We start from the raw sequence: 23683 nt of genomic DNA, 5'->3' as shown, positions 1-23683 counted from the left end.
CCCTTAAGTCCCTCTGAAATTTATGTACAAGCTAACAGTGTGGAATGGCCTTCCTTTGTACTTTAGAAATCCCTTCCTGCTGTCTGTAGTCCCTTCAGCTGAGAGTTGTTGTGTTACTGCAGTAAAAGTTCTGTTGTGTTTATAAAATAGCCATGGCAGAGGATGCAATATAATGTATCTATTTTAATTTGCAGGTTTCTACTCCATTGTGGTTCTTTGGGTTTGTTTTTTGTCTTGAAATGGTAGGGCTGGGAAATAGCTGCCGAGGGATGAAGTCACCACCTCTTCTCGTGGCTGCACTTGTGGCATGCATCGTTGTTTTGGGTTTCAATTACTGGATTGCAAGTTCTCGCAGCGTGGATCTACAGGTAACTTCCTTGCTGCTCTCCATGTCGTCTTGTGCTTGTGTGGTTAATAACTGTAGTCCATAAGAAGGATCCTTCTCTGGCATGTGGTGGTCCAAGAGCTTCAGCTCATTGTAGGAATTTTAACAACAGTTGTTGCTTTTTATTAGTGGAGATGAGGAGAATGGGAAGAATGGCTATTGTAAGTGAAGTGGGCCCAAAACTTGAAGACCTGAACGTATGGTACGTGTTACTTCTGCTCGTAGAAAGCGTTCGGTTAGCTTGTGCTGTTTCAGTTTATGGATGTGGTAAATATCATCCTTTGTTTTGATTCCTAACCTATGCACTTAGACTACCACTCCCATTTCTAATCTGAATAGGCATCTGCAATTTACTCATCTCCTTTTTCCCCCCGCCTCTTGTGACCCAAAAGAATGTATGCTTATTTTCCCAACAAGTACAAGGAAATATTACTTGTTCAAAATGTAGCTTGTTCAGAAACAGTGTCAAAATAATCCAAATGTATGTTTCTTATGAACCTTTTCTAAAGCAGGCAGAGAAATTACATGGAAAAGTTACCTTGTCTGTTATTACTCTAATGGTAATCCTGTTTTCTGTGAGTGCTGGGCTTGGGTTTTAAACCTTTCAGGAGCATGCTTTCTGAAGTTGAGGAACATGTAAATAAAAGTTATGGCTGTTGACAATGTCTGCAGGATGTTTCTTTTTCCCCTTTTCAACAATCGAACCTAAAAACTAACAACCTGGTGATTAAACATGGCTAATGAGAGCTCCACTCACTGAATTTGTAACCTCTTTGTAATCAAGCCAAATTTTAGTAGTGAGTTGACAGCTCTAGGAATTGAGCTCCTGTATTATAATCTCAGAGTGGGCACTATTCAAACAGGCCACACGTCTCTGGCCATGCAGTTAAAGGCCTGGCTTAGCTTTCCCTTGGTGGAGGGTATGATGCCCTGTCATCTGGCACTCCAGTCATCCCTTGTTCTCCTTTCAGTCAGTTGCCTCAGGATGGCTACCAGCAGATAGCAACTGTTTCGGTATTGCTGAAGTTCCTTGCTGCATGGTTGTGAGGCAGCTGGTAATGATGATGAAAATAAGCTACCTTTAAAAATAAAATCAAACAAAAAAGCTTGATTCCTTACATTATATCTATCTCTGTGTTTGTATGTGCATTGTGTGATGGTGTTGAGTTATCAGTATGCTCTGAACGTTCAAGAAGAATGATGATTTTTTGCTTATAAATTAATTTTTCTTGTATGTCTTTGTGTAACAGTAATTTTTCAGTTGTTTGTGTAAAAGTTGGGAAGTGTTCTCCTCCCTCTACTCTTTCCCAGGTCTTCCAGGAAAATTTTGATTTGAGAGATGAATTTGCCCTCTGAGTTAGTTTAGAATCAATGCTAGAAAGGGCTGTGATGCCAGGATTGCCTGGATTAAATTTGAAAAATTATTTGACCTTATACTTCAGAGAGATTGTAGATTGCAGTCTTTGTTTGTGTTTTGTTGGTTTTTGGTGATTTGATGTTTTGTGTTTTTTTTTTTTTTAAGCTCCAAGTACTAAGACAGCTTTACATTTCTCTTTGACTGAAATGTTGATAATTAGTACAAGAATATACTGTATTCTTTTAAATTGTGAAAAAATGGTGTGTGTCTGTCTGTGTGGTGAGTATCCATGGCTGACACAATGGTGATATTAGCATTCTTAGTTCTGTGAAACTTGCTATTCTTTGAATACATTGGAAAAGAGTTTGGCAAGGGGGAAGGAAGTATTGGCTAATTTGCTTTTCCTCAGGGTCGAATCATGGATCTGGAAGGCAAAGTCCGCAGGGCAGCAGCAGAAAGGGGTGCTGTGGAGCTCAAAAAGAATGAATTCCAAGGGGAGCTAGAGAAGCAGCGGCAGCAGATTGACAAAATCCAGTCCTTGCACAGCTTTCAGATGGAAAATGCCAACAGAGTACACCAGGAGGAGAAGGTAGGTGTTTTTTAGCCACAGCTTTCTGTGAGGCTGTGATTTATTAAGACGCTCTGCAACAGAATAAGTTTGCTCTGATGTTCCAGCTGATGGGCATAGAATCAGTGTTGGTGTGCTAAAACGTTTATGTACCATTGTACAATATTTAGGAAATAGGTACTGAGCATGCACTATAGCATCCAGTACACAATATGTGAAATACTAGAAGCTGGAAGTAACAGCACTTATCAATAAAACCTCTCCTCCCTCTATAAGTATTTTTTGCCAACCTTGGATTGGCTTCTGTCTTTCCCATATACCAATATTTTAAAACCTAAGGAAAAGAAGAAGCTGTAGCAACAGATATATTTGTATTTCCAAATATATATGTATATATTTATAGGCAGAAATGGTTGATGTTTATTTTCTAAATATGATGCAGATTTTGTGGTACCTTGGACTTCTGCCTCCAAAACCTGGTAATGCTGGGAGCCATCAGAAGTTTATACTGGCCTTTTGTTACAGGGCAGTATTGCCAGAGGGATGTAAATCCTCTGTAAAGAATGTGGACTTACCTGTTTAAATAGCAGTGTGAGCGATTACTGCTGTGCAGTGCTTTGCAATCTGTTCCATTGTGTTTTTTCCTCATATTGCCAACACAGCCTTGGATATGGCTGTTAGTCAGGAATATCGCTTTTCTCATGTTTACTAGAAGTGTTTAGCAGAGAGTGTATGTTGCAGGTTTATTGCTTTGGCTATACAGTCTCTTGACTGAATTTCATAGGTCAGCTTTCTAAGACTACTATTTTCATCAAATTGAACAGACACTGGTGATGGTAGTAGGTGCTCTTCAGGTAAAGGGTTCTACATTAGGTGGCCATTTGCTGCTCAAAACTTGTGGTGCATGAACAAAATATCACCAGAAAAATCTTTGAAGGATTTAGAGGAAATAAAATAATTTTCATTAATATGCACATTAGTGCCTATGTTTTTAATTTATTTTGAAGTAATTCTTATCCAAGATCTTCAAAGAAATAATAAAATAATTCTTTTTACCTCTTCAAGACAAACACATTTTTTAAATAATTCTTCTCTATTTGGGTTCAGTCTTTGTTTATGCTTTAAAAAAGGTTGAGGTATAGTTCATCTATTTTTTGTAATGCATATATTTGTTAAAAACGTATTCCAGGATAGTCAGACAGCATTTGAGTGAGTGATCAATTTTCTTGTCAATTCTGCCTCCTAACAGTGGACATTGCTGCTGAATCCTGTGATAATTGTTTAGATATATTATTCTGTGGGAAGGAACCCCAGTTTACATGTTTATGGAACTTGTCATTCTGTTTTGATATGTTTTTATGTTCCAATGTCATCCTGCAAGCAGTGAAAGCACATGCATGACTTTGCAGTCATTTTTTTTTTTATGCTTCCTTTTCATATAAGTTTTTCTTTAGCCAGAATTATTAAAGTCAGTGGAGTGGTGAAGCGCTGGCCACAGAGTTTACAGTGCAGACTGTCTAGATGCGTGGAGCTGAGAGTTGGTGACAGGAGCTCACCCAGGAGTTTTAAGGAAGTTCAGTGGATGAAGTATTGCTTCTGCCAAGCATGATGTGCAGCCTTTCTACAAATGTAGCTGACACCACACAAGCCATCTTTCTCGTGGCTGTGTTTTTGAGCCTACAGGACATGCAGGAGCTATTGTCAGTTAAATCTGGCATCTGTACCAGGAAAAGTGTTGGGAGGTATTTTATGAAACCAGAACTGCTGTTGAACGTAGGGGTGAATGTACTAGTTTGGGGGAAGAGTCCAAGCAACTTCTGGAAAAGGAAATCTTGGTTTTGAAGTCTGTTGGTTTTGAAGTCTCTAGGAGTTATCTTCTGAAAGAGTTGGTGACAAGGGTAGGGGAAACTAATGTATGCATTCACACTTGGAATTGCGAAAGGCTACACACATGGCTTGTAGATAAATTATGCAGCCACGGGGTAAGATGGTGTTACTGCAGGGGTCAATAATAAGGCAAAGATACAAAGCAGCTTAGAAATAAACTGAGTTAGTTGTTGGACTGTGGGTGGGTTACTGTTACTGAGTTTTGGAGTGCTGGGAAAGTCATCCAGTGGAAAACAAGGATCTTAACCAAACCCATACAACCTTTAATGTGCTGTGATACTGATACGTTGTCTGTAGGAATTGGAAGTGCAGGTTACAGGCTGGACCAGGGCCAGCTGAGGAGATCCATCACAGATATCCCTAGGATCTCAAATAGTGTGGAAAGAGTTTGTGGCTGGATTGTTTTCCCATCCATTGATGTGCTTCAAATGTACTCCGCAAGTTTTAGTTCAGTCTGGATAGAAGAAGTGCTCTTCAGGGTATAGATGCTGAAGCTGCCAGTGTGGGACATCCATAATGCCCACTTGCAGTGGGGTCTGTGTAGGTTGAAAAGCAACTGGATAACCGTGGACAAACATCTGCCCCACTACCCAGTACTGGCTCCAAGCATGCTTTAAAAATACTGTTTCATGGCTGCCTCCATGTTCATTTAGCATCCACAGTTACTGTCTATTATAGACACATGCTGGGCAAGGTGATTTTGGGGGCCATTCTGGTACAGCTGTTCTTCCTGTTAAGTGCTTTTCCTTCCATTGACCCAAAGATGATTTGTTCAGTAATGGAATAGTTTACAACTCTTGCTGTTAAAACCCCACCTGCTGATGCTGCAGAAGGCATTGAAGTGGTGCAGGGGACCTGTCTTCTGCATTTTGTGACTGGAGAAGAGTGTGTCTTGGAAGCCTGAAGTGGTAGGATGAACATGTGCACCACTCTGTGGCAAATTCAAAATTCGCTCTTGTTGCAGCACATGAGGAAGTATGCTGCACAGATGGTGTTTGTTTTCCAACTCTACAATATAAGTGTCGGAAGGGTGGGTTTAATGGGAACCTATGTATTTGTGAGAAGATGCCATCAGACAAGCTGGCATGGATTCATCCACTTTAATTTAGGAATGCCCCTGATACGGTGGTAGGGAAGAGAGGGAAAGCCTCTCACCAAGAATCTTGATCTGAGGAAACTATCCAGGATCAGAGGTTATTTCACAGAGGGATGTAAAGTATAAGAAAATACTGTGCTTGTTGTGTATGTATAAGTGCAAGTTGTATATTCACATTTGTATGCACACAGAGGCACACACACATCTCCTTGTTTTTCAGCTCTGGGAATTCCAGAGGAGTCTGAGGTTCCTGGGAGGCAAGCAGTGAATTCATCTGTTCTTGTTACAGGAAACTCTGTCCTTGAGCCGTAGGGGTTAGCAAATACTAACATAGTTCAGGAAGGATGAATGCAAATCCAAATCCCAAGTCTCTCAGCTTGCTTTACGAGTAATACTGACTCAACAGATCTTTGAGTGATAAATGGGATTTTGTGTAATTATTCTTGTTGTTCTTAAAGGAAAATGAAAATGCTTTCAGTAGGTCTGTCTCAACCCCCTCTTTTTCAGGGAGACATTATGGTTGTTCTGCTTATAGGAGAAATCCATATGGGATTAAATTTCCACAATCTGGACTCCTTACCAAAAGCAACTCTCAAGTTGCATTTGAGACCCATGAATTGCAGTTCATCTCTGCTCACTGTGTCTTATTACTCTGCTGATAAAATACAGAATAATCATGCCACTGATACCAAACTAATACACTAATGAGATACTCACCGTGCTAAAGTCATTGTCAGTGTGGGAACTACTTTGAGTCAATTCTGTCTTCTTTTCTAGTAGGACTGTCTCTGTGCTACTTGAAGAACAAAGACGTAGAAGGTAGGAAGTAGTCAGGGCCTGGAATACCTTGTGCACTCACCACTCACTGAAGCAGTGTAATCCTGGGAAATCACTGCTTTTAAAAAGTCTGCTTGAATTTTTAAGGATTAATGTAGATTTAGCAAATGGCTTCTGGAAGTGCATAAGAAACAGACTGAAGAGAGAGTTTACAGGAATTCTTAGTGACAACAGCTAAAAAATCAGGAGTGCAAATGGGCTGTTTCTAATCTGTAGGCCTTTTTCTAAGGAGCAGTATTCTGTATGGTTGCTATTAAAGACTGATATACTCTGGGATATATACAGCCATGACGATTTTTTTGAGCAGTATATCAGGAGAACAAACTATATAATCTGTCTTTCTCTTTTGGCCCCTCTTTTGGCCCCTCTTTTGGCCCCTCTTTTGGCCCCTCTTTTGGCCCCTCTTTTGGCCCCTCTTTTGGCCCCTCTTTTGGCCCCTCTTTTGGCCTTTTTTACTGCTGGAATCTGCTTTTGCAGTTTTCTTTGGATTTGATTTGTGTAATTCTTTCCCATGTACGTGATCAGAATCGGTTTCTCCTGAAAGAAATCAGAGTGAGTGGGATGGAGAGAGACGAAAGCTGCTGTGAAATGAAAAGGTCCCTGTCTGTGGTTTTTCTGTTTTTTAAATCAAACAATACCGCATCTTTTGATTTTTGAAAAGGCATTAAGGAAAAGCAAGCACTGCCTCTTGCCTTGTTCTACTTGCCATAGCGTGATATAACTAAATTAGCAAGAGAAATCTGCTTACTGCAGAAGTTCAGAAGATTACCTCTGTTTGAAGTGTATTTTCACATGAAGAAAAAAGATTGATACTCTGGGACTAGGTGAACTTTAGGCATCCTAAGAGTGGAAATTTAGACTATGTGTAGCTCAAGAAAAATAATGAAATGTTTCATGGAATCATAGCAAAATGAACGGACAAAAAGGGAAGCAGAAGGTACCTTATGTATATTTGTACAGCTTTTATATTAAGATTATCACATCATAAGATTTTGTTTCGTTTATACTGCCTCTTGTTTGTGTTTTAATAAAAGAAAACGACGTTAGGACATTTCTGTAGCTGCACAGTGCTTTAGTTTCCTCCAATTCACTTACTACTATCCTGTACCTGTAAAAGTCATTTCTTATTCATATGTCTCAACTTCTCTTTCTCCTCTGCTGAAACTGTAAGAAATTATTAACTTTATAGTTTTGGTGGCTTCTGGAGTTTCAAAGGTTGAACTGCAACACGTCATGGTGCACATTATTTCACTGAGAATGTGAAACAATATTGAGTATCTGATCTTTACCATGATCATTCCTTGGGAGTAGAGCTGGGGTTTTTTGTTTTACTTTGATTTGATTTTGTGTGGGTGGTGGTTTGGGTTTTTTTTTGGGGTGGGGGTGTTTGTCATGGGTTGTTTGGATTTTTTTTTTTTTTTTTTGGTTGGTTGGGTCTGTTTTGTTTTAGGGTTTTTTTTTCCCCTCTACTGAGGATAGGGAAGAGTCTTATTTCTGAATGCCATTCAGTTCAGTGAGAAATAGATTTGTATGAACAATGTCTTCTCCGTTTAGAGCTTGGAATTTGTTGTAGACATACTTGAGTCGATACTCCTCATCTGAAGTATACATGAGTGTGCAGTACACAGACCAACCTAAAAGTGAATTATTTTCTTACAGATCTTATTTATGAACTTTTCCTGCACATATTAATCTGTAATTAGCTATTAATCTTATGGCCTACAATGAGGAAGCCTTTTTGTGGTTAGTATAAATGATTTCTTTACTCCTGAAGATTATTTCCAAGTGATGAAGAAGAAAAATACAGAAAGAATTTATGTACATGACACAAGGAAAGTGTGTGTGGAGGTGTGCTAGCAAAGAAGAGGGGTAAGAATTTCCAGATATATTTAGCAAATGAACAGTATTAATTTGACCTGTGCTGCACTGCCAGTGTGGTGGTAGGGAGCAGTAGGAACATGCAAGGTAGAACTGTTCCTTCTTTGCAGTAAGGGCTTAGATCAGTTTAAGGTAATCATGAAGTAGGTGCCTTTCTTTTCCCTCAGTATTAAGAATGCTTGTTTCTTCTGGTTTCTGCATGTGTCTTATCCTTCCAGCTTGCTTTGTTCCCAGTTGGTTTTATTCTTAGCAGATGATTTACAGATGCTGCAACTCATCTTTTCCTCCTTAAGACCTATATTTGTGAATGCACAGCCCTTTTTTCTTAGTTGTTGGTTCTGAAACGTTTTATTCCCATCAAGTTCATTGCAGTTCAGTCTTTTCTTGTGGCAGTATCTCATTATGATTTTACATACACCATATGCAGTCAGTGTTAGAAAGCACATATATCATTTCGGTGTGCTTGGATTAGCTTGAGCAATGGCTGTAGCAAATGCTGAAGGAGTAGTTGTAGTAATGCCTCCAAGGAATATGTTTATGGAGACTCCTGTGTATTAACTGGATTGAGTGCATGTGCGCCGTTCAGAGTACGTGCTTGAAACGTACGCTTTGAAATATCTATGTCAAACTTTTCTCTCAAAGCTGATTTCTCCCTCTTAGGAATCATAGGTATTGTTTTGTGGGCTGGAAAAGATGTAAAATATGTGTTTCTTCCTAGAACTGTGTTTTGGCATGTGTTTTGTGACTGCTTCCCACACTTGGCTTTCTTGACCTGTATAAAACCCCAGAAGAAAACGTCTGCCTAATTCACAGCCACGATGTGAGGGTTAGTTAGCTTGTGGATGGCAAGAGGAGGAGGAGTGGAAAGCCTCTTGTCACTGCTACAGTCAGTTTGGAACCTGGCAGTTGGAGTACTGCCCTGTAAACTATTATACAGTATTTCGTGCTCTAGTTAACTAACTAGATTTTAGTGATTTTTCTCCTAGACTCCTACCTGCAAGTTCAGGGAGGTAGAGGTGGCATTGCAAAAGGAAGTTTTACAAGCAATCCAGAAAGACCAAGGCATGTGCTTTTTTCCCCTCTTGAGATTTAAGGAGCCTGTTCTGCATGGCAAATAATTTTATTCATTTCAAAAAGAAAAACTTAATACTTTGAGCAGAAACTTTGGGAAACTGGAAAGTTGATGTATTCTGATTTGGGACCCCTAGAGAACACTGACATTTTCTGGGAAAAGCATGGCATGGAAATTGGCTTAAGAAGCTTAAGAAATATGCTAAGAGTAGGTTGAATAATTTCTGAAGGGTCAGTGGATTTCATCTCTTTGTAGTCTTAAGAAGACACTTTTGCACCAGACTTCTTGAATGTTAAGTATGAGTCTGAATTATCCTGACCTCTGGCTCACAGTAATTAATTTAATTTAGGCTTGCCTTAGTTCTGTCAGTGTTTAAGTGTTTTGGAGCACATGCATACATAGGTGATTAGAGTGGGATTGATGAAAGAATAGACAAAACCTGTGCTAATGTTGACTGCCTCTTCAGAATGAGGTAAAGTGAGGGAAAGGAAGGTCACTCCATTAATTTCTTATCAAAGTGAAAGAGACTGTAGTTATAAAATGATACAATGGAATAATTTCACATTCCTTTCATGGAGTTCCTTCATGCTTTATGACTATTGCTTTCATAGCTCATCCTTGCATGTGTGAGTGTAGGTATATTGATTCCCTAGGTGAGAGGGTAGTTGATGGCGATCTGTGCTGCACTGCCCCTTCTTTCAAGGAACAAATACAATAAATCTGTCTGTGACTGCAATGATGAGCAATTATAGTAGTGAACTTTTTGAAGTCCTCCTCTTATTATTTAAGTGCAGTGATAACTTCCCTGTGCCCTTTGTCCTTCTCCCCAACCCCCTGTTTAGTGGGAAATCTGTGTTAAACCAAGCGTTTGTTGTTTGCAATAGTAAATAACTAGAGCAGCTACAAGCTGATGTGTTTTGCTCTACAAAGATCTTACAAATGTTTTGATCAGTGTTAATAATGATAACACAATTAAAATTGGTGGGTTTTTTTTTCACTCCTTCCAGGCAGTGCTCATGAGTAACATCACAGTAAATGAAAGACTGATCCAGGGTCTACGAGGTATGTTGTGATACCCCTCTGTTTCTTTCATATTGTGTTTTAAGCTCCTTGCTTTTAGGATTTGGATTTTTCAGGCATCTTCTGGGACTGCTGCCTTTACGTTGTGGGATGGTGCAGGAGCTGCAGTGACTTAGATCCTGCATATGCATAGTTCCTTTTCAGTGCAGTGTCAGATGAATCTGCCTCAACTGTAGAAGGATTTGTCTGTGTAGTGTTCAATGTAGGACTGCTGACCCTTAAAGTAATATGGAATGAAGTTAGCTTCTCTGTGTACTATTAATATATTTAGCCTTCATTCTTCCTCTTGCAGTGGATTCTTGGATTCCTCTCTGACTTTACGAACTCCTATTTGAAACAAGAAAAATTGGTCTAATTAATTTATATTCATGTTGGTACTTCAAAATCTTTCTTAGCAATTTGTTGCTCAGAAGACCGGGTAATGGTTCCTGGGGTTTATAAACACGTGGTGCCATCACACAGCTTTCTCTCAGGAAGAAATCTTAGTCACATATGTTCCTGATTTTGGGCAGCATAACTGTAAATTGCATGTAACTCAGGGAAGTATTGTAAGCTTGTCTTTAGATGGCTAATAAACAATGCTGTTTCATAAAATGTCCTGATTAGTATTTCATAAAGATTCTGTGGGCTGAAACTTAACAGAGTTAAGAGTATTCCTTAGGAAGAAAGGGAGGTAAAAAAAAAAAATCTGTATGACACCAGTTTTGTTAATAGGTTAAAAGGCTATTCTTACCCAATCCTGTTCATCTTTGATCAATAAATGCAACAGCTATCTGTGTATTTGTATACAAAATGTAATGAGTGTGATGGATGGAGTTCGCATGCTTACTGCCAACTTGCTGTTTAATACTTCTGTTGTAATATATGAAGGTATGTATATGTGTGTGTTTATTTTAATATATACGTTTTAATCCTGTTATGGTCAGAACACTTGAAAGAGTTGCAGACAGAATATGGAAGGCTACAGCTGGATGTTCTCTGGTTTCAGAAGAACCAGACTAACCTTCAGAAGAAGTTTTCATATGACCTGTAAGTATGTTCTCTCTAAACAATGGCTTCTGAAGTTGTAGGTTACATGGTAATAATATTCTTGTGGTAGCTATAAACTGTTAGTAAATGTACATCATTAGAAAGTAACACCTGGCATGTCTAAAATTGCACACAGTTGATCTTACCACACTTGGCATCACAGTATCCACAGGGTTTTCCTGCATTTCATGATGTTCCCTCCACTGTGGGTGGAGAAAGGCAGCAATATTTAAGCACATTTAAGAGTCAGAGGGGAGGGGAATTGAAACACAAAGAGGCTAAACTGAAGAAGTTTAAGAACTAAGATATGGGAATACCTGATGAGCAGCTGCACATCATTGTGTTACCAGAGGTCAGAGCTATGTGTTCTGCATTACAGTGACATCACACTTTTTTTGTGGAGATTTCACACTGCCATAAGGCATGAACAACTGAACACAAATGTGTATCAGTCTCCTTGCACTAAATACAAATTTCTGGTATTTCTAGGAATTTCTCCTGGGCTCTTTTGGTTTGGTTCTTGTTCCCTCTATGTGTCTTTACATCCTCTGATGTGTAGGTAGAGAAAACTAGCAGAATGTGCTGTTTGCATATTCTCATGATGATTTTTCATCAAAAATGTAACTGCTGTACATTTTCCAGCAGCCACTGCTTAGCCAAATTTCTTTAAGAATTTCAATTAAAAGCTCAACATGACAATCAAAGAACTTCAATTCTGCAGGCCAAACCTTGAAAAAAATTTTTTTTCTTTTTTTTTCCTTTTCCTTGCTTAAGAATTAAGTACTATCGCTTTTGGAATGCTTACTGGGTTTGTGTAATGCCAATATTTCCTCCTTTGACTTGGGGTTATATGAATGAAAGCTTCACACCTATCAAGTACACTTTGCCCTGGGGAAAAATGAAAACAATTAATTGCATAACTGAAAATATTATACAAAGATGACAGAAACCAAATACCTTTTGTATTGTAAATTATCAATATTTTTTTTAAACAATTGGATATTGCACTGTAGAAGACAGTGATAAAATTGGTTGTGTGTGGGTAATGCATAAGAACAAAATCTGTTAACTTAGAAGGCACAAAAATCATTGTTTCTTCTCATGGCCAAATCTTAAAGTTTCATCTTGGGTGTTTTGCTGTGCTTTTGATTTGCTGTGGCTTTGCTTTTGCATTGCTTTGCATTGCTTTCTTTCGTTTTCTTTTGTTTTTTTGGGGCGGGGGGTGCCTGGGGTTTATTTTGAGCAAGCTTAGTGTTTTCCATAGAGAAGTCAGCAGGAGTTACTTGAGCTTACTGGTATTATGTGCAAAAGGAATGTGTGTTCCTCTGCAGTCAACTTACCAAATTATCCTTGGTGTACATTGTGCCTAGCGTTGTCTGCTTGTGGTAGAGCTTTTCATCAAAGACTGTCTGTGCTGACCCTTCTCTCCTGCAGCAGCCAGAGGGAAATGGAAGCCTCTGAACTTGTGAAAATATTTCAGTATTCAAATGCACTTTGATTCTTAGGAGTAGCCACTTCTTTGGAAATCCTGTTATGTGTAAAAATGTCTGTGATTAGTTTGACATTTGCAGCCCTGACAGGTGTAAGAATGTGAGTGCATGAGAAATCTTTTTTGGGAGGGGTGTGTTGTGGTTTAACCCCAGCCAGGAACTAAGCACCACATAGCTATTCTCTTGCTTCTTAGGAAACACTCTTATTCTGATGACTCCTTCAAGTATTAGCATTCACAAAATCAGACTTTAGAGTATTATCTAATCAAGATGAAATGGTAGTAAAGGTAATTTGTCAGTTCATTAAAGTAATTATTTTGTTAGGTCATAGCATATCTGTCTGCCACTCTTTTTTTCTTTTTTCTTTTATTCACTTCTAAATAACACAGGTGCAGAGTGATGAAAATGCAATAAAAATGAGTGATCTGCTGTCATACAAGCACATGCCCTGAGAATTCTTCTGGTTGGGTTATTTGCAGTTTAAGATAATAGAACATATCTGTCTAAACAAGCTACTGTTACACCAGGGGTATTAACACTTGTGTTTCAGTGAGATGGAGGTAAAACTTGCAGTGTCTTGATCCATGTTGTGTTCAGGAAGGTGTGTTTGCCAGATCTGTAGCTGATGGCATGCATTGATCTGAAAGTTGCCTGAAGTGTAAAAACATAGACAGAAAGGGGAAAAAGGATTTGAAAACCCAAAAAACTCCTTTGTTGGTGCATACTTGGGGTTGTATAATGACTAGGTTCTAAGCTTTCTATGTGTTTGTTACAGAGTAATGCTTATGTGCTTTATTTTCTAGATCTTGTTCTTCCTCTAATATAAATCAAAAGCTACAAATTAAGAGTCAGGGAGAGGGGGTGATCATGCCCTGACGGCAGCTGACTTTCTCTGACCAAATCAGCTTCCCAACATTCCTGGAGTTTGGACAGGATTCTTAGTACAGCCACAGAAGGGGGCTGCACACATCAGTTTAGGGCTTACCTAGAGGTTCTGGAACGGCAAGGGAAAGGCAAGCTATAGGACTGCTAAAAGAAGACTGTTGCTATCACAAAGGTTTAATCACTAGTGGCACTGTGTAATTAATAAAATAATTTAAAAGATACACAATAGTTGCATCTTTAGGGAATACTTCTTTTGAAACATAATTATCTACTGATAAACATTGTTTCTGTAATACATGTTTTGTTAGTCTTGCAGTAGTTTACACTTTTTGTTGCAACCAGTATCTTACTGGTTACTCCTCCTAGCTAAAATCTAAATACACAGCTGTTGTTTTAGTAGAAATGCTTGAAGGATCAAAACTGATTTGGACTTAATTGAAATTGGTTAGTGGAAGACAAGAAAATACACACAGCTCGTTGAGCTGGTCTAATAAAAGCAATTTAAATTAATTTCTTCCAGAAGTTGAACTGCCTTCACCATGACTTATGTCTTAGGTTAACAACCCCCTTTTTTTTGTTACTGATTTCTCAAATGTAAACACAAGAAAATAATACAATTAAAAAAGGGCTGGGGGAGGAGGGGAATAAATAATTTTGTAAGAGAAAATTTTAGAGGAGAGCGTGGATGAAGCCAAGTGACCTGACCCGACTCGGCGTCTCCTGCGAGTGTGCCTGAGAGGGTGGTGTGGGTGGGGGCGTTGTCGGGGAAGCCGCAGGGGATTTAAACCCAGCGAAACCGGAAGAGGCTCTCAGACTGCAGCTGCGAGGCGACAGCCTTCAGGCTCTTTGGAACCCAGCAAGCGGGGCGGGAGAGGGAGGGGGCATGGTCAGACAGCTGGGAGTGCCTGACCATTGGTACAAGCAGGCTGACACGCTCAGGGAGAGCAAATAGTGACTTGGTGTGACCCAGGGGCTCCTTTTGAATTAGCTCAGTTGGAACCCAGTGAGTGGGGTGTGAGGTATCCCAGGGGCTCCTTTTGAGTCAGCTCAGTAGTTGTCACGAGCAGGGTGTGTGGGCAGGACACAAGGTGCTTCAGTTTTACTGAAGGCATGATGGTGGCTACTCGGAGGAGGATGACTGTGCTCTCAGCACCCACCAAAATGGATATTGGCATCCAGGTCACAGGTTGTGAGGAATGCCACAGCCTTTCACAGCCAACAGAGGACAACACTGATTATGTGTGTGTGTGGTGTGAGCAGGTTTTTGACCTGCTCAGCCAAATAGCACAGCTCCAGGATGAAGTGATGGAGCTCAGGGAAGAGGTGAGTAGGTTAAGAAGCCTCAGGGAGAGTGAGAGGGAAAGTGATAACTTTCACAAACTGATCTTTACAAATACAGAACAGGAGTTAACTCTTAGTGGGGCAGAGGATTCAATAGCCTCTCATCAGCAAGCACCCCCAGCCTTCCTGTAGTAACTCACATGTGCAGGGTCAATGGGAACAGGTAGCTACCTGATGAAACAAACAATACAAATGGAGCAAACATGCTCCTTTAAGAAGCACAGCACCCACAGTGTCCTTGCAGAACAGGCATAAGGCTCTGCAGGAGGAATTGGTTGTGAGCAAGGATGAGGGCTCAGGAAGGCCAAAAGTGTCACAAAAGCCAGAAGTGCCACCAAGGCCAACCCGCCTCAGGCCAGCCATAAAAACTGACCCTGGAAAGAAAAATGGAAGGGTCATTGTTGTAGGTGACTCCCTGCTGAGGGGAGAGGAGGGCCTGATATGCAGACTGAACCACCAGGTCTGCTGTCTCCCTGGTGCCTGGGTAAAGGATGTCATAAGTAAACTTCCAAGCCTTGTGAATCCTTCAGACTATTACCCACTGCTGTTTTTTTCAGGTGGGTAGTGATGATGCAGCAGTGAGAGGATTACAATCAATTAAAAGAGACTTCAGGACCTTGGGGCAACTGCTAAAGGGACCAGGAGCTCAAGTTGTGTTCTCCTCTATCCCTCTGACATCAGTGATGGACAAGGGAACATTTAGGAAGAGCCAACAGATCAATTCATGGCTCCAGGACTGGTGTCATCAACAGGGGTTTGGATTTTATGATCACAGCTCAGTTTACAGGACACCAGAGCTGCAAGCAACCAATGGGATGCACCTGTCCCAGAAGGGGAAAAGGATTCTAGGGCAGAAGTTGGCAGAGCTCATTGATAGGGCTTTAAACTAGATGTGAAGGGGGAAGGGGTTGTTAATCTCATGCTTGCCTGTGACAAACATTGGGGCAGGTCAGCAGAGGCAGAGGGATGGAGTGCTAGCAAGGGCTCTCAACTTGTTGCCCTGAGGCAAGCCAAGGATGAAGCACTGGGACACCCCAAGGGAATCAAGGGGGATTCACCTAAGAGGGTGACACGGCCAGCCCAGCTGAAGTGCCTCTAGGCTAATGCATGCAGCTTGGGCAATAAACAGGGGAAATGAAGGGCCTCTGTGCTGCTGGAATGCCATGACATAGTGGCTATTACTGAAACTTGGTGGGATGATTCCCATGACTGGAATGTAGGGATGGATGGGTACAAGCTCTTTAGGAAGGACAGGCAGGGTAGGAGGGGAGGAGGTGTTGCTCTTTATTATCAGTGAGCAGCTGGAGTCAGTGGAGCTCCACCTGGGGAAGGATGATGAGCTGGTTGAGAGCATATGGGTGAAGATTAAAGGGAAGACAGGGGAAGGAGATGTTACTGTAGGGGTCTGCTACAGGCCACCTGACCAGCAGAACCAAGCAGATGAGACCCTCCACAGGCAAATAGAAGTGGCTTCCAGGTCACAAGACCTGGTCCTCATGGGGGATTTCAACCACCCTGACATGTGCTGGAGGGACAACACAGCTAGGTACCAGCATTCCAGGATGGTCCTGGAATGCATAGATGACAACTTCCTCCTCCACGTGGTAGAGGAACCAATGAGAAAAGGTGCTATGCTGAAACTTGTTCTCACCAATAGGGAAGGGCTGGTGACCAGTGTGAGGCTCAGGGATAACCTTGGCTGCAGTGACCATGAAGCAGTTGAATTTAAGATCCTCAGGGCAACCAGGAAGATGTATCCCAAGCTTACAGCCCTGGACTTTAGGCATGCAGACATTGATCGCTTCAGGGATCTGCTGGCCAAAGTGTCGAGGGACTAAGCCCTAGAGGAAGAGGGGCCCAGGACAGCTGCTCAATGTTCAGGGATCACTTTCTCCCACATGCCCAGGAGCCAAGTGTACCCACGAAGAGGAAAGCAGGAAAGAATGCTAGAACACCTGCCTGGATGGGCAAGGAGCTCCTGGACACAATGTCACACAAAAAGAAACTCTACAAGGAGTGGAAGAAAGGACAGCTGGAGTGGGGGGGGGCGTTTAAGAAAGCTGACAACACCAAGCTGTGTGGTGCAGCAGACATGCTGGAGGGAAGAGATGTCATCCAGAGGGACCTTGACAGGCTGGAGAAGTGGCCCCATCAAAACCTCATGAAGTCCAACAAGACCAAATGCAAGGTCCTTCATCTGGGTCAGGACAATCCCAAGCACTGATATAGTCTGGGCAGTGAATGGCTTGAGAGCAGCCCTGAAGAAAAGGACTTGGGGGTGCTGGTGGATGAGAAGCTCAGCATGAGCCAGCAGTGTGCACTTGCAGCCCAGAAAGCCAATCACATCCTGGGCTGCATCAAGAGAAGCATAGCCAGCAGGTCAAGGGAGGTGATTCCCCCCCTCTACTCTGCTCTGGTGAGACCCCACTTGGAGTACTGCGTCCAGCTCTGGAGCCCCTATTACAAGATATGGACATGCTGGAAGGTGTCCAGAGAAGGGCCACGAGGATGATGAAGCACCTTTCCTATGAGCACAGACAGAGAGTTTGGGCTGTTCAGTCTGGAGAAGAAAAGGCTTTGAGGTGACCTTATTGTGGCCTTCCAGTATCTGGGGACCTACAAGAAAGCTGGTGAGGGGCTTTTTAGAGTGTCAGGTAGTGATGGGACATGGAAATGGAACAAAACTAGAAATGGGTGGAGTCAGATTGGATGTTAGGAAGAAGTTCTTCACCATGAGGGTAGTGAGAGACTGGAACAGGTGGCCCAGGGATGTGGTAGAAGCTCCATCCCTGTTTTTTTAAGGCCAGGCTGGATGTGGCTCAGGGCAACCTGATCTAGTGTGAAGTGTCCCTGCCCATGGCAGGAGGGTTGGAACTAGATGATCCTTGAGGTCCCTTCCAACCCTGACAATTCTGAGATTCTATGAAAGTTAACAATTGCTAATTTGTTCCTGTTTTCTTCAGGTCACAGTGCATCAACCAGATGAAGGAATTAAAGGAACAATGTGAAGAAAGGATAGATGAGCTTAGAAAAAAGGGTAGTGATGTGCCACAAATCAAGGAAAACAAAAGTCTCTCAGAAGATTCGAAAAAAAATAGCCAGGTATGATTTGGGTCATTGCTTTAAATCTTTCTATTTGTAATTCTTAAGGTGTTTTCCACCTTTCTTCTACATCCAACTGGCATTAGCCCATCTCATTAAGTCTTGCAGTGCTTTCCTTAACATTTGTTGACTCTTTCTGACAATATAGAAAATTGTAGTGATTCTGATGACAGATCAGGGAGAGGCCCTGTACGAGACTCCAAATCACTGTGTCTCTGATATGGGCAGTGTTTGAGAAGTGATACTGTGAATGGCTGTCATATTTGCAGTCCCAGCCATAACCAATGCCTCACAACCACTCACACAGCTGCTCCCCAAAACCCTTCCCCTGGTAAGATGGGAAGGACAAATTTTGGAGCAAAATGCAATAGTTTAATACAAAAATAGAAAGAATGAGTGAACAACAAGAGTAACAACAATGGTGAAGAAAATAATAAGAATGCAGAGTGCAACACCCTTACCTGCATGAGTCAGTATGGTATCAAATACCCACTGGCTGTCTTGGCTGTGGTTCCTCACAGCTTCTTGTGGAGAAACTTCACCTTGTCCTAATTGAACCCAGAAGAGTGGCTAACTCTCTTTGGAAAAGGCAGTGGATTATACCTGTTTCTCTTTGGCTAAAAAAAGGCTACTAAAGGAAACCATTTGATGACTTCATAACTGGACACAGTAAAGGATGGAAGTTGGGTTTTGCAAATAGCTGGAAATGGGTGGGAGGAAAGGGCTGAAACATCTAACCAAAGACCCTTGGTAATGGTTATAGTCTGGGTCCAGTCCTTTATGTAAAATGGTGGGAAGTTTGTGACCTTTTATCCTGGGAAGTTGCATTGTATGGGAACTGCAAGATGAATGAAATATTACAGACAGGAAATTGTAGCCAGTTATCCCTTTTAAAAAAAGGTAACTTTGACAGCTTTTGTTTGTCAAATGCTGAAAGTAGTCTAGCACTGGTACTTAATACATTCTTAAGGAAGCTCCATCACGTTAAACGGATACTATTTTCTAGTTTGTTGATCTAGGTTTTCCCTCTTTTAATCCTGCATTCAACATCGTTTTTAGATGAGTTCTGTACAGGCTTGCTTATTTGAAGCTGTATTATAGAATCAGAGAATGGTTTGGGTTGGAAGGGACCTTAAAGTATGCCCTGTTCTTGCACATTACTAATGGTAATTAATACCATCTGGTTTTTAGCTCTGCTGACCCTGCTGTGGTATCAGGGCAACAGTGGAGAAATGTGGTGATACAGTTCTCTGACCCTTGGGGAATAAAATGTAGTGCTTCTTGTGAAGCACTGACTGAGAACAGTAACCTCATTGTTAGCTGCAACTGGATTAAAGAATGTTTGTTAAATTCTCCTGATGTGCTGCTACAAAGAAACATCACTGCGTTTTCAAGATGTTGTCGTACTTACATCACCAATAAAAATTTCAGTCCAAGTATATTTATGTTAGGACTTTTTCCCCCTACTGAATTGTTACCCAACTTCCACTTCCCTTTTCAAATCCAGGAGCAGTTATGTAGAGGAATGGTTACCTGTGTACATTGTACTTATGTATAATGCTTATCTGTGTACTTTGTAGGTCACTACTCAACTGCCAGAAGTGATGAAAACTGAATTCAAGCAGACTGACTTAGAACAGCAGAAACCCAGTGAAGATGTACCTAAAGCAGTACCTGCAGTAAAAAAGACAGACCCACTGCAGGCTAAAGGTGAAATGGAAATCACTACCTTACTAGCAACTGGTTTGGAGCATTTGTAATCTAATTGAAGATTTAAAATACATTCTTGTACACAAGATCAAGATGAAAAAGGGACACCAGTAGACTGAACTTTAATGAATTTTCTGTCAGTAGAGAGAAATAATATCTACTCAAACATTTTTACTACTCGCATTTCTGCTGGTTCAGTTTTGCTGTAATTGACATGTTGCACGTAAAGGAAAAAAACAAATATTTACAATTTTGGAGTCACGCTCCTCATTTGATATGGAGAAAAAGCCCTGCTTTTGTAATCAGTGATTTTCAAGTGTGTTTAAAAGTTTTAAAAGTTTTAAAATTTAAAAGTTTCTTAATAAGTTTGACACATCTTGCCTGTCTGTACTTACGGAAGAGCTGAAAATTTGGCTTTAAACGCATTTTCATGCTCCCTGTGTTTTGTCTCTCAGAATCTATTAATTAGAATGGATGTATCCTTGTGCATCAGTCTTGCATAGTATTGTGTGTGATAGAAATTCAATTTCTATTGAATTATGCTTACATGCTGTCCTCAACTGCAGGCTTGGAGCATGAATCTTTCATTTTAGCGAGCTAGCAACTGAAAACAACATCTACGTGTAGTTTATTCAGGAAAACGTTACTGTGATTTTAGTTGAAAACACATATACACAGGAAAAAGAGATGTGGTAATGACTGCTGAACATTAATACCCTCCTGCATTTACTCTTCATATTTAAAAATAAGAACAGCCTTGATTTACTTGAAAATCAGCCTCTGTGACTGCTTTGTCCGGAGGTATTTTGAGCATCAAATCAGTTTTATTGTTAGTAATGAAAAGTAACATGTAGAAACCTGGTGCTTATATCACACACTGGAATTTTTATTTCAACTGCTTCATTTCATCTGCCCAATTTATTAACTACACATACTAAAAATTTAAGTAGGTAAAAGCACAAGTCTGTTGACAGTAAACACTGTCCATCCTTTAGCTGTTCCCACTAGGCAAAACACGAGTTGTTTTCTTTTTGTCTTTGGAACCGATGTGACTGTAAGATAATCTTTCAGAGGAAAAAACAAGCATTGCATGACAAAGAAAAAGCAGTACTTACTAGAGGTTTTTAACTTGTGCCACCACTGTAAAGCATTCTACTCAGAATTCTTTTTATTGTTTACAGAAAGAATTTCCAGCCTAACTGATACCAGAAAACAGGAGTTTAAGACAGAAGACGAAAAGCTTTCTAGTCAACTGAAAAAAACACAGGATTTTCTCAAGCCTGCTGCAGTTCATAAGGAGATGCTGCCTGACTCAGAAAAGGAGCTGAATCCATCTGAAGATGAAAAACATGTAGCTGGGCAAGATGCATTACAGCTGGCAGAAGGGCAGGCTGCCAGTGAGGAAATTGAGAGGGAAGACCTCCTAAATGATGATGCTAATCAGGATGACTTGCCCCCTGGAAAGGCTGGTTGGTAGCATGTCACTTATTCTTAAGAACAGTAAAGAGGTTAAAGTGTGGAATAGGGCACAATATTTCTGCAACAGGAGTGGAAACTGACCAGACTTAGTATAAGGTTTCACAAAGGTTAGTGTTGAGATGTAAAAAGTTCAGCAGTCCCCAGCACTCTTCTACAAGTCTGTAGGTAAAGATGGAGACTTCTGTTTAGGCAACATGGAGGTACCAGGCTGGGTTCTTCTGCATCACCATGGCAGCATTCCTGTATTCTCTCTCCACTGGCTGGACAAGGCATTTGGGGAAATTAGCCCTGAAATTTCTTGATATTGAGGCTTTTTAAGAACCTGATGCATTTGGTAAGGATGAGATAACCACCCAAGGCATTAAGTACAGAGATACTAGCTGTTGATGTTTTGCAGGTAGTCTTGTTATAGTACCTGTGTGTAAATGCCTATTTTCGAAAAACAAACAAACAAAAAACCTGCAATGAATAAAATTTGACCTAAGACATTGGGTACCTGAAGTTTACTATCGTGAGTCTGCAAAACTGCAGATCAGATGTTGCTCTGGTGCTAGGTTTTGGCATCTATCACATGAGACCATTTGTCTTCACAGCACTGAGCAGCAAAGTATTGATGTTGTGCCTGACCAGAATTAACCATGTGTCTTGGGTAGACCCTCTAGCCCAGAGTTATCAAGATGAAGCTTTATGGTGGTTAGAGCAGGAATTGATATCCACAAAAAATGCCCCTTTTTTTTTTTTTTCACTAGTAAAAGCATTCACAGAATTTTGAGCAATGATGCTAACACTGCTGAGGACCTGGCAGGTACAAGGAACCTCGGCTGCACTGCTAAAGTAGTATTTTTCAAACTGCTCCAGAAAGATACTGGACAGAGCAGGCCCCAAAGGTGTGGAACAATTAGATTAAAAAAAAAAAAATCATCCATTTAGTGCAAGAAAAAACTCTTCTGTGTAGCCTATAAAAGGCCAGGATTTCTGTGAGCTAGAAAGACTAGCAGGATATTCCTCAGGTTTGATTGTTCAAAAAAATGCCATACTTTTTGCATAGGTTCCTTGAATCCAAAGAAGCATAAGGTTTCTTACAAAAGGCAAAGGCTTCTTACACATTCTCTTAGCATCCTGTCTTCTTTCAAGAGAAGCATCTTTTAAAGATTTTTAGACCTTTAGGTCTGTAACTAAAAATCTATTTGATGTGGTGGTCTGAACGGGGACAACAAAAGTTTCTCAAGCCTGCCACTGAGATAATTATTGCTTGGAGGGCTTGGCTTAAGCATATTCAGAACCAGAGACCCTGCTCTCTCTTAACTGGGGTGTCCTTGTAGCTCCATGCTGTGACCTTTTTTTCCTGTCTGGTTAACTGAAAAAAAAAAATTGCTTGAGATGGGTTAATGACTGGGTGAAGAAAAATCTTTTGTAGAAAAACACTTTTGTGTCAAGTTAGCACATCATAAAGTACTGGGATTTTTAATGCTGTATTCACAGCTGCTTGAATGTCAAATGAAAACACAAAGTGGTGAAGCTAAAATATGTTTTAGGGGTGGTGGTTACATACTGAAAAGAAACACCACAGGCAAGTTTTCAGCATTGGCTTTAGGTTTTACTCTTAGACTAGCTTCTAATGTATTCTGAATTTGTTCAATGCTTTTCCTTTCTGTCCATCTCAGTGCTGGCCAAATTTTATCACACCACCTGAATCCTCAAAGATTCTGTCTTTTATCTAGGTCTTTAGACAAGATTTACTGCAAAAGCAGCTCTGAAATTTAACAGTTCAAAAGGAGAAAGAATATGAAAGCCTAAACAGCAATTAATTATCAGCAAAGTAAATTCTGTCAAAGACTGTTACAGTAACTGTTTCTTGTAGAGATGAGTTCATGGTCCAGAATAAAACTACTTATTTTAACATTTTTCCAGACAAACATGAAAATGAAGCACTGAAGGAGGACAAGGATATTGATTACAATTTAGATGAGAATGAAGCTGAATCAGAAATGGACAAGCAAGCAGCACTTGCAGGGACTGAAAATGGTAAAAAGTTAAGGAAAACAGTTTTAACCTAAGTACCACATGCTGAAAAATTTCAGATGGTATTTTGAATTGTATTCTGTAGCTAATATTTAGCTAATAGTAGCTAATTTCCCTCATGTTGACAGTGTAACCTGTTTTCCATAAAGCACCACTGAATCTACTGTTAAATACATGGTGGGGAGGGACAGTATCTGTAGCTTTACAGTGCTTACCAGTCATCTCAGAATTTCTCCTGTTGTGTTATAGATTGTATTCTAAGGTGAAGAACTAACAGTCACTTCTGCTTCTTAAAGAGATTTCTGTACCTTTTTCTTTTTTCCATGATTTGCTCAAAACCCTGAAGCTATGAAGAACCACTTACCTGAGCATGGTGAAGAACGACAGAAGTTGTGAACAAAGGAGGTTAATGATGCAACTTAGTTGCCTCTTCACATAAATGCAGCTAGGACGACAGCAAAGTGA

The 23683-nt window shown here is 40.6% G+C and overlaps 1 protein-coding gene across 1 annotated transcript; it reads left to right on the top strand.

The window, feature by feature from the left end:
• Window positions 1-239: 239 nt before the first annotated feature.
• GOLM1 (golgi membrane protein 1) lies at window positions 240-23683 on the top strand. Its single transcript, XM_054397682.1, has 9 exons — window positions 240-368; window positions 2152-2331; window positions 10088-10142; window positions 11087-11189; window positions 17869-18007; window positions 19588-19717; window positions 20899-21186; window positions 23108-23221; window positions 23565-23683. The coding sequence occupies exons 1-9, from the start codon at window positions 240-242 to the stop codon at window positions 23612-23614; spliced, it is 1188 nt and encodes a 395-aa protein (XP_054253657.1). The 3' UTR covers window positions 23615-23683.

The sequence above is a fragment of the Indicator indicator genome, chromosome Z (assembly GCF_027791375.1).
Source record: "Indicator indicator isolate 239-I01 chromosome Z, UM_Iind_1.1, whole genome shotgun sequence".
Taxonomy (NCBI): domain Eukaryota; kingdom Metazoa; phylum Chordata; class Aves; order Piciformes; family Indicatoridae; genus Indicator; species Indicator indicator.
Note: the sequence above shows the minus strand (reverse complement) of the source record. Positions and strands in the feature narration are given on the sequence as shown.